A 15,299-nucleotide genomic window follows, 5' to 3' on the forward strand; every position below is an offset into this window, starting at 1 on the left:
AGCCAGTGTGACGTGAGTTATTATGGTCTGGAACGCAGTGCCTGAAATGAGGAGAAATTTCTTCGCTCGGAGGGTTGTGAATTTTTGGAATTCTCTACCCCAGAGGGCTGTGGAGGCTCAGTCTTTGCGCATATTCAAGACCGAGATCAATAGATTTTTGGATATCAAGGGATATGGGGATCGGGCGGGAGGTGGCATTGAGGTCGAAGATCAACCGTGATCTCAGTGAATGGTGGAGCAGGCTCGAGGGGCCGAATGGTCGACTTCTGCTCCAATTCTTATTTTCTTATGCAAGATTCTATGATGCACAGCAGGTCAGTCAGTGTCAGAAGGGGACTGACCCCTAATGCTATATCTTATATTTTCTCCCTACAGAGGTTGACAAATGCTGTGTATTTGGAACATTTTCTGCTTTGAGCACGACACTGTGTGCACAGACCTGTTTAAACACCGTAGAATCGCAGAGTACGATTAGGCCCTTCGGCTAGTTCCTGCACGTCAGTTGTTTGTGAACAGCGGAGGGAGAATTTGGACAGCTTCAATTGGCTGCTTGCACAGTTCCCTCCCCTCTCTTTGCCCCCTCCCCTGACTCCCCCCGAGGCACCTACAGCAAGCCCCCCCACCCCGGGGCACCTAGCACACAGTCTCCGGAACTCCCTCCCTAAACCGCTCTATCTCTCTTTCCTCCTTTAAGATGCTCTTTAAAACCTACCTCTTTCACCAAGTTTATAGCTCCTTATGTGGGTTGGTGACAAATTTTGTTTGAGAATCGCTCCTGTGAAGCACCGTGGGATGGTTTCACTAAGTTAAAGGCGCTATATAATTGCAAGTCTTTGCTGGATTTAGCTATGGTGCATAAACTGGGTTTGTATTTCCCTGAATGTGGAAGATTGAGGGTGATCTGATGGAGGGGTTTAAAATGTTAAAGGATTTGATGGAGTAGATCGAGAGAAACTATTTCTTTTGATGAGGTAATGGAGAATGAGAGGACACAGCTTAACATTAGAGCTGAGTCATTGGGGAGTGAAATCAGGAAGAAGCTTTTCATACCAAGGGGGTCTGCGCAGCTTTCTAGGCTGTGATCGAGAGATTTTTGTTGGGTAAGGGTATCGGGGGATACGGAGCAAAGGCGGGTAAATGGCGTTACGATCAGATCAGCCATGATCTAATTAAATGGTGGAACAGGCTCGATGGGCTGAATGGCCTCCTCCTGTGCTTCCAGCACTGTTTATGGTACCATGTCCTAACAACTGTCTGCATTAAATACATTCTCACACCAGATTTTTGATGGTGATGTTAAATTTTTCTCCTGAGTGAGTTACCAGTGGAAATCATTTTTCTCCATTTGTCTTCTCAAAACGACTCCAAGTTCTGAGCATCTCTATCAGATCCTCTCTTACAAAAGGGGCCCAGTCTATAGTTGCTCCTCTTAGCCAAGACCCTCAGCCCTGTTATCTCAATGAATATCTTCACCACTGCCCCAACAGCCTGTGCATCCTTCCTAAAGAACACTTGGAAAAGCTAGGGCTGTATTCATTGGAGAAGGAACAGGGAGATCGAATCATAGAATCATAGAATATTACAACAACGAAGAGGCCATTCGGCCCATCGAATCTGCGCCAGCTTTTTTGAAGAGTGATCCAGTCAGTCGTACTCCCTTCGAGTATTCATCCAGTTCCCTTTTGAAGGCGACTGTTGAATCAGCGTCCATGCACTGACAGCGCATTCCAAATCATAACCACTCGTTGCTTTCAAAAGTTTTTCCTTGTGTCCCTTTGGTTCTTTTGCCAATTACTTTAAATCTGTGTCCTCTGGTTCTCAAACCTTCAACCATTGGAAACGGTGTCTCCTTATTTACACGGTCTAAATCCTTCATGACTTAAAATACCTCTATCAAATCTCCTCTTGACTACAGATTCTCCAGTCTCTCCATGTCACTGTAACTCCTCATCCCTGGAACCATTCAAGTCAATCTCTTCTGCACCCTCTCCAAAGCCTTCAAGTCCTTCCTAAAGTCTGGTGCCCAAAATTGGACACAATACTCCAGCTGCGGCTGAACCCGTGTTTTATACAGGTTTAGCATAACTTCCTGGCTTTTGTACTCTGTGCCTCTATTTATAAAGCCCAGGATCCTATATACTTCATTAACTGATTTCTTAATCTTTCCTGGTAACTTCAAAGATTGTTGCACAACCATGCCCAGGTCTCTGTTTCCTGCAGCAAGGGTGATGTGTGGTTTATTCCTGACATGGTAGCAACTCAGCCGCTGGCAACATCAAATGCACAGGAATATGCAGCATCTCCAAAACCATGGCAGCTGGGTCATTGAATATATTTGAAGTGGAGATAGACAGATTTTTGAGCGATAAGGGGATAAGGGGTTATGGGGAGCGGGCGGGGAAGTGGAGCTGAGTCCATGATCAGATCAGCCATGATCTTATTAAATGGTGGAGCAGGCTCGGGGGGCCAAATGGCCGACTCCTGCTCCTATTTCTCATGTTCTTATGTTCTAGTCTCAGGTGTTGAAATACGAGTTTAGCCACATGCTCTAATTTTAGTCAAACGCCTTACACACAATCCAGGTAAATGTACGTCACGTGTTTTTTTTTGCTTATACATCTCCACCGTTCAGTAACCAAAAAGAAAGAAAGACTTGCATTTATATAGCGCCTTTGACGACCACCGGACGTCTCAAAGCGTTTTACAGCCAATGAAATACTTTTGGAGTGTAGTCACTGTTGTAATGTAGGAAACGCAGCAGCCAATTTGTGCACAGCTTCCTTTTTATGTACCTGTAGAAACTCTTACTATCTGTTTTTATATTTCATGCTAGTTTACTAGGAGATTTACTGGGATGCTGCCTGGAATGGAGAATCTTAGTTATGAGGACAGATTGGATAGGCTGGGTTTGTTCTCATTAGAACAGAGGAGGTTGAGAGGAGACCTCATTGAGGTGTACAGAATATTGAGGGGCCTGGACATAGTGGATAGTAAGGGCCTATTTCCATTGGTGGAGGGGTCTATTACGAGGGGGCATAGTTTTAAGGTGGTTGGTCGAAGGTTTAGAGGGGATTTGAGGGGGGGCTTCTTTACGCAGAGGGTTGTGGGGATCTGGAACTCGCTGCCTGGAAGAGTGGTGGATGCAGAAACCCTCGCCTCCTTAAAGAGATGGTTGGATGGGCACTTAAAGTGCAGTAACCTGCAGGGTTACGGACCTAGAGCTGGTAATTGGGATTAGACTGGATGACCTTGTGTTGGTCGGAGCAGATATAATGGTAAGTACTGCAGGGAATAGAATACGGCCAGGGTGTGATCTCCTGGACTAGTTTCAATCGCTTGGATGGGTCGGAGAGGAATTTTCCCAGATTTTTTTCTCCCTAAATAGGCCTGGGTTTTTAATCTGGTTTTTGCCTCTCCCAGGAGATCGCATGGGGTGGAGTGTAGAATGTTTCAATATAAGGGGTGTTGCAGTTGTGTGAGGCAGACTGGTTGGGCTGGATGCTCTTTACCTTTCTGTCACTGTTTATAGGTTTATATGTAACCTTCAGGGCTGCTGACCGAGGGGCGTGTGGCTCTTTGTCGGCCGGCGCGGACACGATGGGCCGAAATGTCCTCCTCCTGCCCTGTAAATTTCTATGTTTCTATGTTTACTTTCATAATTTATCTTCCCTCTCTTTATCATTTTTTTGTCGTTCTTTGCTTTAAAAGTTTCCCAATCCTCTGGCCTTCCACTAGTCTTGGCCACATTGTATGCCCGTGTTTTCAATTTGATACCATCCATTATTTCCTGAGTTAGTCAGAAACATAGAAACATAGAAACATAGAAAATAGGTGCAGGAGTAGGCCATTTGGCCCTTCGAGCCTGCACCACCATTCATTAAGATCATGGCTGATCATTCTCTCAGTACCCCTTTCCTGCTTTCTCTCCATACCCCTTGATCCCTTTAGCCATAAGGGCCATATCTAACTCCCTCTTGAATATATCAAATGAACTGGCATCAACAACTCTCTGCGGTAGAGAATTCCACAGGTTCACAACTCTCTGAATGAAGATGTTTCTCCTCATCTCGGTCCAAAATGGCTTACCCCTTATCCTTAGACTGTGACCCCTGGTTCTGGACTTCCCTAACATCGGGAACATTCTTCCTGCATCTCACCTGTCCAGGCCCGTTAAAATTTTATATGTTTCGATGAGATCCCCTCTCATTCTTGTAAACTCCAGTGAATACAGACCCAGTTGATCCAGTCTCTCCTCATATGTCAGTCCTGCCATCCCGGGAATCAGTCTGGTGAACCTTCGCTGCACTCCCTCAATAGCAAGAATGTCCTTCCTCAGATTAGGAGACCAAAACTGAACACAATATTCCAGGTGAGGCCTCACCAAGGCCCTGTACAACTGCAGTAAGACCTCCCTGCTCCTATACTCAAATCCCCTAGCTATGAAGACCAACATACCATTTGCCTTCTTCACCGCCTGCTGTACCTGCATGCCAACTTTCAACGTACTGATGTACCATGACACCCAGGTCTCGCTACACCTCCCCTTTTCCTAATCTATCGCCATTCAGATAATATTCTGCCTTTCTGTTTTTGCCACCAAAGTGGATAACCTCACATTTATCCATATTATACTGCATCTGCCATGCATTTGCTCACTCACCTAACCTATCCAAGTCACCCTGCAGCCTCTTAGCATCCTCCTCACAAATCACACCGCCATCCAGTTTAGTGTCATCAGCAAATTTGGAGATATTACATTCAATTCCTTCATCTAAATCACTAATGTATATTGTGAATAGCTGGGGTCCCAGCATTGAGCCCTGCGGCACCCCACTAGTTACTGCCTGCCATTCTGAAAAGGATCCATTTATCCCGACTCTCTGCTTCCTGTCTGCCAACCAGTTCTCTATCCATGTCAGTATATGCAATAGCTCCTGTAAGGATTGTCCGCTCCGCACTCCCGATTCCACAGGCAGCGTAGAATGTCATTTAATTCTACCAGGTCACGGAACAATCTCTACCTAGGCCACACTCTCACTCCCAGAGTACTGAATTCCCTCTGTATTCCCTCTGCTGCAGGTGCGTGGGGTCTGGGAATGGGACATCTCGCTCGCCCAAAGTCTGCCATAGTCTGCCTCTTACGGACAATGAAGGATAATGAGTAGAAGAGCAGCCAATCGCACAATTTCGATTGAACGCCACAGATACAGAGTCTCGACAGGACTGCAGTAGGTGAGTTGCTCACAGGAGGTGAGGGAAAGCCCAGGGCTCGGGGACTGGCAAATGCTTCAGCACACCCTGACACAGAGGCTCCTCATTTTAATGAGATGAATCCTGACATTGAATTAAACACACAGTGCTGGAAATACCTGAACAAGAAAGCTAGGTTAAGGTTGCAGGATGATGCCCCTCCTGATGAACCTGGAATCTCTCTCCCAGACACGAACAAACCAGCAGTGTATTTCCAGCACTTTCTGTGTAACTTCCAGCTTCCCAAGGTTTTGCTGTTACTGACGTTGTTGCCCTCAGGATTGACATGTCAGCAGGGAGATATTGAGATGTTTTTAAGCCCAAGTTGCACTGCTATGTGACAATGTTTAACACACTGGCTTGTCAGACTGTTCCCGTTACAGAGGGCAACTTTTCAGCTGGAGGCTTGTAAGAAAGGAACTGCAATAATCATGGGCGATTTTAATTTTCATATTGATTGGACAAATCAAATTGACAAAGCTAGCCTTGAGGAAGAGTTCATAGATTGTATGCGGGATGGTTTCTTGGAACAATACGTTGTCGAACCCACCAGGGAGCAGATTATTTTAGATCTGGTAATGTGTAATGAGTTTGGATTAATTAATCAACACTTATTGAAGGATCCTCTGGTAGAATTTCAAATTCAGTTTAAGGGTGAGAAAGCTAGTTCTCAAACTAGTGTCTTGAACTTAAATAAATGTAATGACAAAGATATGAAGTGGACTGAGAAAATAGATTACAGGGTAGATACGCAGTGGCAAACATTGAAGGAGATATTTCATAACTCTCAGCAAAGATATATTCCAGTGAGAAAGAAAGACTCTAAGAGAAGGATGAACCATCCATGGCTAACTAAGGAATTTAAGGATGGTATCAAAATGAAAACAAAGGCATGCAATCTTGCAAAGATTAGTGGTAGGCCAGAGGATTAGGAAATGTTTAGAAACCAGCAAAGGATGACTTAAAAAAATGATAAATAGAGAGAAGATAGCATGTGAGAGTAAACTAGCAAGAAATATAAAAACAGATGGCAAGAGCTTCTACAGGTATATAAAAATGAAGAGAGTAGCTAAAGTAAACGTTGGTTCCTTCGAGGATGAGACTGGGGAATTAATAACGGGGAACAGGGAAATGGCAGAGACTTTGAACAAATATTTTGTATCGGTCTTTGCAGTAAAAGACACTAAAAGCATCCCAATAATTGATAATCAAGGGGCTATAGGGAGGGAGGAATTTAAAACAATCACTATCACTAAAGAAAATGTATTCAGTAAAATAATGGGATTAAAGGCGGACAAGTCCCTGGACCTGATGGTTACATCCTAGGGTCTTAAAAGAAGTGGCTGCAGAGATAGTGGATGCATTGGTTGTAATCTACCAAAATTCCCTGGATTCTGGGGCGGTCCCAGCAGATTGGAAAACCGCAAATGTAACGCCCCTATTTAAGAAAGGAGGGAGACAGAAAGCAGGAAACTATAGACCAGTTAGCCTAACATCTGTGGTTGGGAAAATGCTGGAATCCATCATTAAGGAAGTAATAGACGGCATTTAGAAAATCATAATACAGTCAAGCAGAGGTCAGCATGGTTTTATCAAAGGAAAATCATGTTTGATAAATTTGCTGGAGGTTTTTGGGGATGTAACGAGCAGGGTGGATAAAGGGGAACCAGTGGATGTAACATATTTAGATTTCCACAAAGCATTCAATAAGGTGCCACATAAAAGATTACTGCACAAGATAAGAGGTAATGGGGTTGGGGGCAAGCTATTAGCCTGGATGGAGGATTGGCTAACTAATAGAAAGCAGAGTCGGGATAAATGGGACATTTTACAGTTTGCAAACTGTAACTAGTCATCATCATAGGCAGTCCCTTGGAATCGAGGAAGACTTGCTTCCACTCCTGAAGTGAGTTCTTTGGTGGCTGAACAGTCCAATACGAGAACCACAGATTCTGTCACAGGTGGAACAGATAGTCATTGAGGAAAGGGTGGGTGGGGAGTCTGGTTTGCCGCACGCTCCTTCCGCTGCCTGCGCTTGATTTCTGCATGCTCTCGGCAACGAGACTCGAGATGCTCAGCACCCTCCCGGATGCACTTCCTCCACTTAGGACAGTCTTGGGCCAGGGACTCCCAGGTGTCAGTGGGGATGTCGCACTTTATCAGGGAGGTTTTGAGGGTATCCTTGTAACGTTTCCGCTGCCCACCTTTGGCTCGTTTGGCATTAAGGAGCTCCGCGTAGAGCACTTGCTTTGGAAGTCTCGTGTCTGGCATGTAAAATATGTGGCCTACCCAGTGGAGCTGATCGAGTGTGGTCAGTGCTTCGATGCTGGGGATGTTGGCCTGAGTGAGGACGCTGATGTTGGTGCGGCTGTCCTCCCAGGGGATTTGTAGGATCTTGCGGAGACATCGTTGGTGATATTTCTCCAGCGACTTGAGGTATCTACTGTACATGGTCCATGTCTCTGAGCCGTACAGGAGGGCGGGTATTACTACAGCCCTGTAGACCATTAGCTTGGTGGCAGTTTTGAGGGCCTGGTCTTCAAACACTCTTTTCCTCAGGCGGCCGAAGGCTGCACTGGCGCACTGGAGGCGGTGTTGGATGCCTGCTCTTGTTGATAGGAGGCTCCTGAGATATGGGAAATGGTCCACGGTGTCCAGGGCCACGCCGTGGATCTTGATGACTGGGGGGCAGTGCTGTGCGGCGAGGACAGGCTGGTGGAGGACCTTTGTCTTACGGATGTTTAGCGTAGGGCACATGCTTTCGTACACCTCAGTAAATATTTCGACTATATCCTGGAGGTTACACTTTCTTCTGGAAAGGGAAACTAGAGGAAGAACGCTGCCTCCACGGAGTCAGCAGCGCCATCAAAAATTGACTGCCTCAAAGACTCCCTCTGCGGGGCTAATGAATGCCTCATGACTCTCCGACTCACCCTCTCCTGGAACCAATGCACCACAGTCATCAGTGCGTACGCCCCAACACTCGATGCAACTGATGAGGCCAAAGAGGGTTTCTATTCTAACCTCTCAAAATCCCTGTTCTACGTCCCCACAGGCAACAAACTGATCCTCCTCGGTGACTTCAACGCCAGGGTTGGCAAAGACACAGACCTCTTGGGGGTGGAGGGGGGGGTAATTGGCAGAGAAGGGGTAGGGAAAGCTAACTCCAGCAGTATCCTACTCCTGACAAAATGTCTAGAGCATGAATTTGTCATCACCAACACCTAACTAAGACCCTAACACTGCACCAGGTAGAAAAAGCCATAAGACAGCTTAAAAACAACAAGGCTACGGGTGCGGGTGGCATTGAAGTATGGCGGAAAGGCACTGTTGGCGCGAATACATGACCTCATCTCTCTCATCTGGAGGGAGGAGGGCATGCCGGGGGATCTCAGAGATACAGTGATCGTGACCATCTTTAAAAAAGGGGCAAGTCCGACTGCGGCAACTACAGAGGGATCTCCCGGCTATCAGCCACTGGGAAAGTCATCGCTAGAGTCCTCCTCAACCGTCTTCTTCCTGTGGCCGAGGAACTCCTCCCGGAGTCACAGTGCGGATTTTGTCCCCTACGGAGCACAACAGACATGATTTTTGCAGTGTGACAGCTACAGGAAAAATGCAGGGAACAACACCAGCCCTTACACATGGCCTTCTTCAATCTTACAAAGGCCTTTGACACTGTCAACCGCGAGGGTCGATGGAGCGTCCTCCTCCGTTTCGGAGGCCCTCAAAAGTTTGTCGCCATCCTCCGCCTGCTCCATGACAACATACAGGTCGTGATCCTTACCAGCGTCTCCATCACAGACCCAATCCACGCCTGGACCGGGGTCAAACAGGGCTGCGTCATCGCCCCAACCCTCTTCTCAATCTTTCTCACCACCATGTTCCACCTCACAGTCAACAAGCTCCCCGCTGGAGTGGAACTAAACTACAGAACCAGTGGGAACCTGTTCAACCTTCGTCGCCTCCAGGCCAGGTCCAAGACCACCCCTACCTCTGTCGTCGAGCTACAGTACGCGGACGCGTCTGCATCTGCGCACATACAGAGGCTGAACTCCAGGACATAGTCAACGTATTTACTGTAACTAGTGGGGTGCCACAGGGATCAGTGCTGGGGCCTCAACTATTTACAATCTATATTAATGACTTGGATGAAGGGACCGAGTGTAATGTAACCAAATTTACTGATGATACAAAGATGGGTGAGAAAGCAAGTTGTGAGGAGAACACAAAGAATCTGCAAAGGGATATAGAAAGGCTAAGTGAGTGGGCAAAAATTTGGCAGATGGAATATAATGTGGGACAATGTGAGATTATCCACTTTGGTAAGAAAAATAAAAAAGCAAATTATTATTTAAATGGGGAGATTACAAAATGCGACGGTACAGAGAGACCTGGGGGCCTTGTGCATGAAACACAAAAAGTTAGTGTGCAGGTACAGCAAGTGATCAGGAAGGCAAATGGAATGTTGGCCTTTATTGCAAGGGGGATAGAGTATAAAAGCAGAGAAGTCCTGCTACAACTGTACAGGGTATTAGTGAGGCCACACCTGGAGTACTGCGTACAGTTTTGGCCTCCTTATTTAAGAAAGAATATACTTGCATTGGAGGCAGTTCAGAGAAGGTTCACTAGGTTGATTCCTGAGATGAAGGGGTTGTCATTTGAAGAAAGGTTGAGCAGGTTGGGCCTATACTCATTGGAGTTTGGAAGACTTAAATGTGATCTTATTGAAATGTTTAAGATTCTAAGGGGGCTTCACAGGGTAGATGCCGAGAGGATGCTTTCCCTTGTGGGGGAATCTAGAACTAGGTTTCAGAATAAGGAGTCGCCCATTTAATATGGAAATGAAGAAGAATTCCTTCTCTCAGAGGCTGGTGAATCTTTGGAATTCTCTGCCCAAGAGAGCTGTGGAGGCTGGGTCATTGAATATATTTAAGGCAGAGATAGACAGATTTTTGAGCGATAAGTGGGTAAAGGGTTATGGGGAGCGGGCGGGGAAGTGGAGCTGGGTCCATGATCAGATCAGCCATGATATTGAATGGCGGAGCAGGCTCGAGGGGCCGAATGGCCGACTCCTGCTCCTATTTCTTATGTTCTCATGTGGGTTAATGGGCTGCCAAACAATGACTGGGCTCCGTGCTGGGGACAAGGTTGCATTTTGAAAATATTCCTTCGTTTTACTGGACCGGCTCCTCCATCCCACTCCCTCCACTATCCCCATCCCTCGCCTATCCCCATCCATACGATGAAAACCTGGAGTTGGTGGGGTTAATGTCTACTCCAATGTCCTTCGCTAGTAACGAACTCCACAATCTGATTACCTTCTGGGTGAAAAAGTTCCACTTCATTCCTAGACCCCCCCACCCCCGCCTCCGTTGCCCCCACAATCTCATCCCCGTCTCACCCCTCCCTGTCTCACTCCCCCCCCCTCCCGTCTCACTCTTCCCCCCCCTCCCGTCTCACTCTCACCCCCCCATCTCACTCTTCCCCCCCTCCTGTCTCACTCTCCCCCCCCCCCTCCCCGTCTCACTCCCCCCCCTCCTGTCTCACTCTCCCCCCCCTCCCGTCTCACTCTCCCCCCCCTCCCGTCTCACTCTCACCCTCCCATCTCACTCTTCCCCCCCCGCCCCTGTCCCTCAGATTGATTTTGGATTTGTGAGAACTGGAAGAGGATGTAGCCCGGTGACTGGTGAACTGATGCCCAACAGCCTCCTGGGTCCATTCTCTGACTGGGATCCTCAGCCTGAAACTGGATTCAGAATTTCGAGCACACGTAGATGGCGATATTCTGACCAACATGGACAATATAAAATGATTGTGGGGCACTCGGCAAACAGAACTGCATTTAAATTAACGAGTGAAGTGTTTGTGGGATTGTTGTGGGATTGTTGCGGGATTGAACTTCTCTGCATGCCCTAAGCATGGCTTGCTGCAACTTTATAGACGCCATTTTGTTTTATTTTGTGTAGAAATAGAAGAAAAACATCTGTGAATTAATTGCAGGGATACGGAAAAGCTGCGGCCGGTCGCGAGCCGCTGCTGAAGGAAGATGGGCGAGGTGGGAGAGGCGAGGGAGGTGACGAGCTGGGGTCGGCGGGCTAAACGATATGTCGAGCCACCAGATGGGGGCTGGGGTTGGATGATCGTTGCCCATTTCTTTCTGGTAAGGAACAGAGTTTCAGCCACTCGGCTAGTTCTCTTTTGGAGCAATCGTTTCATTTTTAATTCTGTTTTAGTTAACAAGATATTGTGGGCACAGGAAATGCCTGGTCAGAACTCCCTGTCCCGAGACGGAGAGCTGTCTAATTGTGTGTTCTGTCCCATTGCCACCTCTGGGAGCTAGCTGCAAATCCACTGGACCAATGGATTGTGAATCTCCTCTCATTCCGAGCTGGTCCAATAGGAAATAGGTTTGGCCGGTTTCACCTCAATACCTCATCGACACTGGCATTAAACGGCCAATCTCACTGAGTGTAGGAATCACATTCCATCCCTATCCCCAATTTAACTTGATGGACCTTGGACCATAGAGAGTGGCTCTGTAGAATAATAAGGAAGGCCTGAATAATGGAACATAAGAACATAAGAAATAGGAACAGGAGTCGGCCATTCGGCCCCTTGAGCCTGCTCTGCCATTCAATAAAATCATGGCTGATCTGATCATGGACTGAGCTCCACTTCCCTGCCCGCTCCCCATAACCCTTGACTCCCTTATCGCTCAAAAATCTGTCTGTCTCCACCTTAAATATATTCAATGACCCAGCCTCCACAGCTCTCTGGGGCAGAGAATTCCACAGATTTACAACCCTCTGAGAGAAGAAATTCCTCCTCATCTCAGTTTTAAATGGGTGGCCTTTATCCCGAGACAGTGCCCCTAGTTCTAGATTCCCCTATGAGGGGAAACATCCCCTCTGCATCTACCCTGTCAAGCCCACTCAGAATCTTATACATTTCAATAAGATCACCTCTCATTCTTCTAAACTCCAATGAGTAGAGGCACAACCTTTCGTCATAAGACAACTCCTTCATCTCCGGAATCAACCTCGGTAACAGCAGCATCATTGCATGGTCTCCATGGCCTCAGCCCATCTATAGCCGACCACTGCTGCCGCACATGATTCAGGGAACCATCATCTAAACACAGCAAGGGAAATTTGCTGAAAGACTGGAAAATAAATATGGCTTTCAGGAAAGTTGCAATAGCTCGCTGTCACCTCAGGGGCCACCTAGTGATGCGGAATAATGACCTAAACTCTTGGCAGATGTGAAATGCTTAATAACCCAAACACCTGTATTTCTGGTGAGAGTTGGTGCCATTGAAGGCATTGTGCACCATCAGCACAGGAGACAGCGTTGGCCTGTGCTCCGCACCATTGCCTCACCATCCCGGTGATGTGGAAACCTCCCGTTTTAGATTGCCATGGAGGTTTTGCAGAGGAAACAAGAAACGGTGCATATGTAATTGTTTCTCAAGTCGCAATGTGCCAATTTATTTGGGGCTAGTGTGGTTTTGTCAGTGGCCAGGAAAAGTGTGTACAAGGCCAACAGATAGTAAACACAACAACAGACCAGGCAGCATGTGCAGAGAGAGAAACACTGACACTGAAGGCAGGCTATCATCACCAACACTTCAATAAATGCAGCTTAACCGGAGATACAAGAGGCGATGGATCAAACTGCAAGTGCACCAGAATGAAGGGATTATGCTTTAGAAACGCTAACTGTTTCATCAGATTTCCACACTCCCCAGCTCCACTGCGGTAATCACAGGCCACAATAACCATGGCGATCAAGGCAGATCACTTCAAACTGAGCAGGGGCTTTTCATCAGCTTAACAAGAAATCTGTCAGTGAGGTTAACCACCATCTCCGAGACTACAAGCTAAACCACAACCATTGGCACTGATCACCAAGAGAAAATCCTCCACAGATCCCCCTGGCCCACCACTGACAGGCACTGACCAATACCACGCTCTGTCCAAACACTAACCGATACCACATTCTGTCCAATCACTGACTGATACCACGTTCTGTCCAATCACTGACCAATACCACATACTGTCCAATCACTGACCGATACCACGCTGTGTCCAATCACGGTCCAGTACTGACCGATACCCCTCACACTCTGTCCAATCACTGACCAATACCACGCTCTGTCCAATCACTGACCGATACCACGCTCTGTCCAATCACTGACCGATACCCCCCACACTCTGTCCAATCACTGACCAATACCACGCTCTGTCCAATCACTGACCGATACCACACTCTGTCCAATCACTGACCGATACCACGCTCTGTCCAATCACTGACCGATACCACACTCTGTCCAATCACTGACCAATACTATGCTCTGTCCAATCACTGACCAATACCCCCCACACTCTGTCCAATCACTGACCAATACCACGCTCTGTCCAATCACTGACCAATACCACGCTCTGTCCAATCACTGACCGATACCACACTCTGTCCAATCACTGACCGATACCAAGCTCTGTCCAATCTCTGAACGATACCACGCTCTGTCCAATCACCGACAGGTACTGACCAATACCACGCTCTGTCCAATCACTGACCGATACCACACTCTGTCCAATCACTGACCGATACTACGTTCTGTCCAATCATTGACCGATACCACACTCTGTCCAATCACTGATCAATATCACATTCTGTCCAATCACAATCCAGTATTATGTGCAGTTTTGCTCTCAAAATCTGAGGAAGGACGTGCTTGCTATTGAGGGAGTGCAGCGAAGGTTCACCAGACTGATTCCCGGGATGTCAGGACTGACATATGAACGATTTAATAGATGAAGGAATTGAGTGTAATATCTCCAAGTTTGCAGACGACACTAAGCTGGGTGGCGGTGTGAGCTGTGAGGAGGACACTAAGAGGCTGCAGGGTGACTTGGACAGGTTAGGTGAGTGGGCAAATGCATGGCAGATGCAATATAATATGCATAAATGTGAGGTTATCCATTTTGGGGCAAAAACACAAAGGCAGAATATTATCTGAATGGCGGCAGATTAGGAAAAGGGGAGTGCAACGAGACCTGGGTGTCATGGTTCATCAGTCATTGAAAGTTGGCATGCAGATACAGCAGGCGGTGAAGGCGGCAAATGGCATGTTGGCCTTCATAGCAAGAAGATTTGAGTATAGGAGCAGGGAGGTCTTACTGCAGTTGTACAGGGCCTTCGTGAGGCCTCACCCAGAATATTGTGTTCAGTTTTGGTCTCCTAATCTGAGGAAGGGTGTTCTTGCTATTGAGGGAGTGCAGCGAAGGTTCACCAGACTGATTCCCGGGATGGCAGGACTGTCATATGAGGAGAGATTGGATCAACTGGGCCTTTATTCACTGGAGTTTAGAAGGATGAGAGGGGATCTCATAGAAACGTATAAGATTCTGACGAGACTGGACAGGTTAGATGCGGGAAGAATGTTCCTGATGTTGGGGAAGTCCAGAACCAGGGGACACAGTCTTAGGATAAGGGGTAGGCCATTTAGGACTGAGGTGTGGAGAAACTTCTTCACTCAGAGTTGTTATCCTGTGGAATTCCCTGCTGCAGAGAGTTGTTGATGCCAGTTCATTGGATATATTCAAGAGGGAGTTAGATGTGGCCCTCACGGCTAAAGGGATCAAGGGGTCTGGAGAGAAAGCAGGAAAGGGTTGTTGAGAGAATGATCAGCCATGATCTTATTGAATGGTGGTGCAGGCTCGAAGGGCCAAATGGCCTACTCCTGCACCTATTTTCTATGTTTCTATACTCACTGGAATTTAGAAGGATGAGAGGGGATCCCATGGAAACGTATAAAATTCTGACGGGACTGGATAGGTTAAATGCAGGAAGAATGTTCCCGATGTTGGGGAAGTCCAGAACCAGAGGACACAGTCTAAGGATAAGGGGTAAGCCATTTAGGACTGAGATGAGGAGAAACTTTTTCACCCAGAGAATTGTGATCCTGTGGAATTCTCTGCCACAGAAAGTTGTTGATTCCAGTTCGTTGGATATATTCAAAAGGGAGTTAGATGTGGCCCTCA

General features: G+C 47.1%; 1 protein-coding gene across 3 annotated transcripts in view; it reads left to right on the forward strand.

Annotated features, from left to right (window-relative positions):
• The window catches only part of slc16a4 (solute carrier family 16 member 4), a 138,828-nt gene that overhangs the window by 29,178 nt on the left and 94,351 nt on the right, over positions 1-15,299 (forward strand). For 2 of the 3 annotated variants that reach the window (XM_070859287.1, XM_070859288.1), the window contains exons 2-3: positions 5,080-5,232; positions 11,254-11,413. In XM_070859287.1, the coding sequence (XP_070715388.1) occupies positions 11,300-11,413 (114 nt within the window). In that variant the 5' untranslated portion in view covers positions 5,080-5,232; positions 11,254-11,299. The remainder of the gene's footprint in view (positions 1-5,079; positions 5,233-11,253; positions 11,414-15,299) is intronic. The other variant, XM_070859289.1, reaches the window with a different exon arrangement.

Source organism: Pristiophorus japonicus, chromosome 17 (genome assembly GCF_044704955.1).
Source record: "Pristiophorus japonicus isolate sPriJap1 chromosome 17, sPriJap1.hap1, whole genome shotgun sequence".
In the NCBI taxonomy this organism is placed as follows: Eukaryota; Metazoa; Chordata; class Chondrichthyes; family Pristiophoridae; genus Pristiophorus; species Pristiophorus japonicus.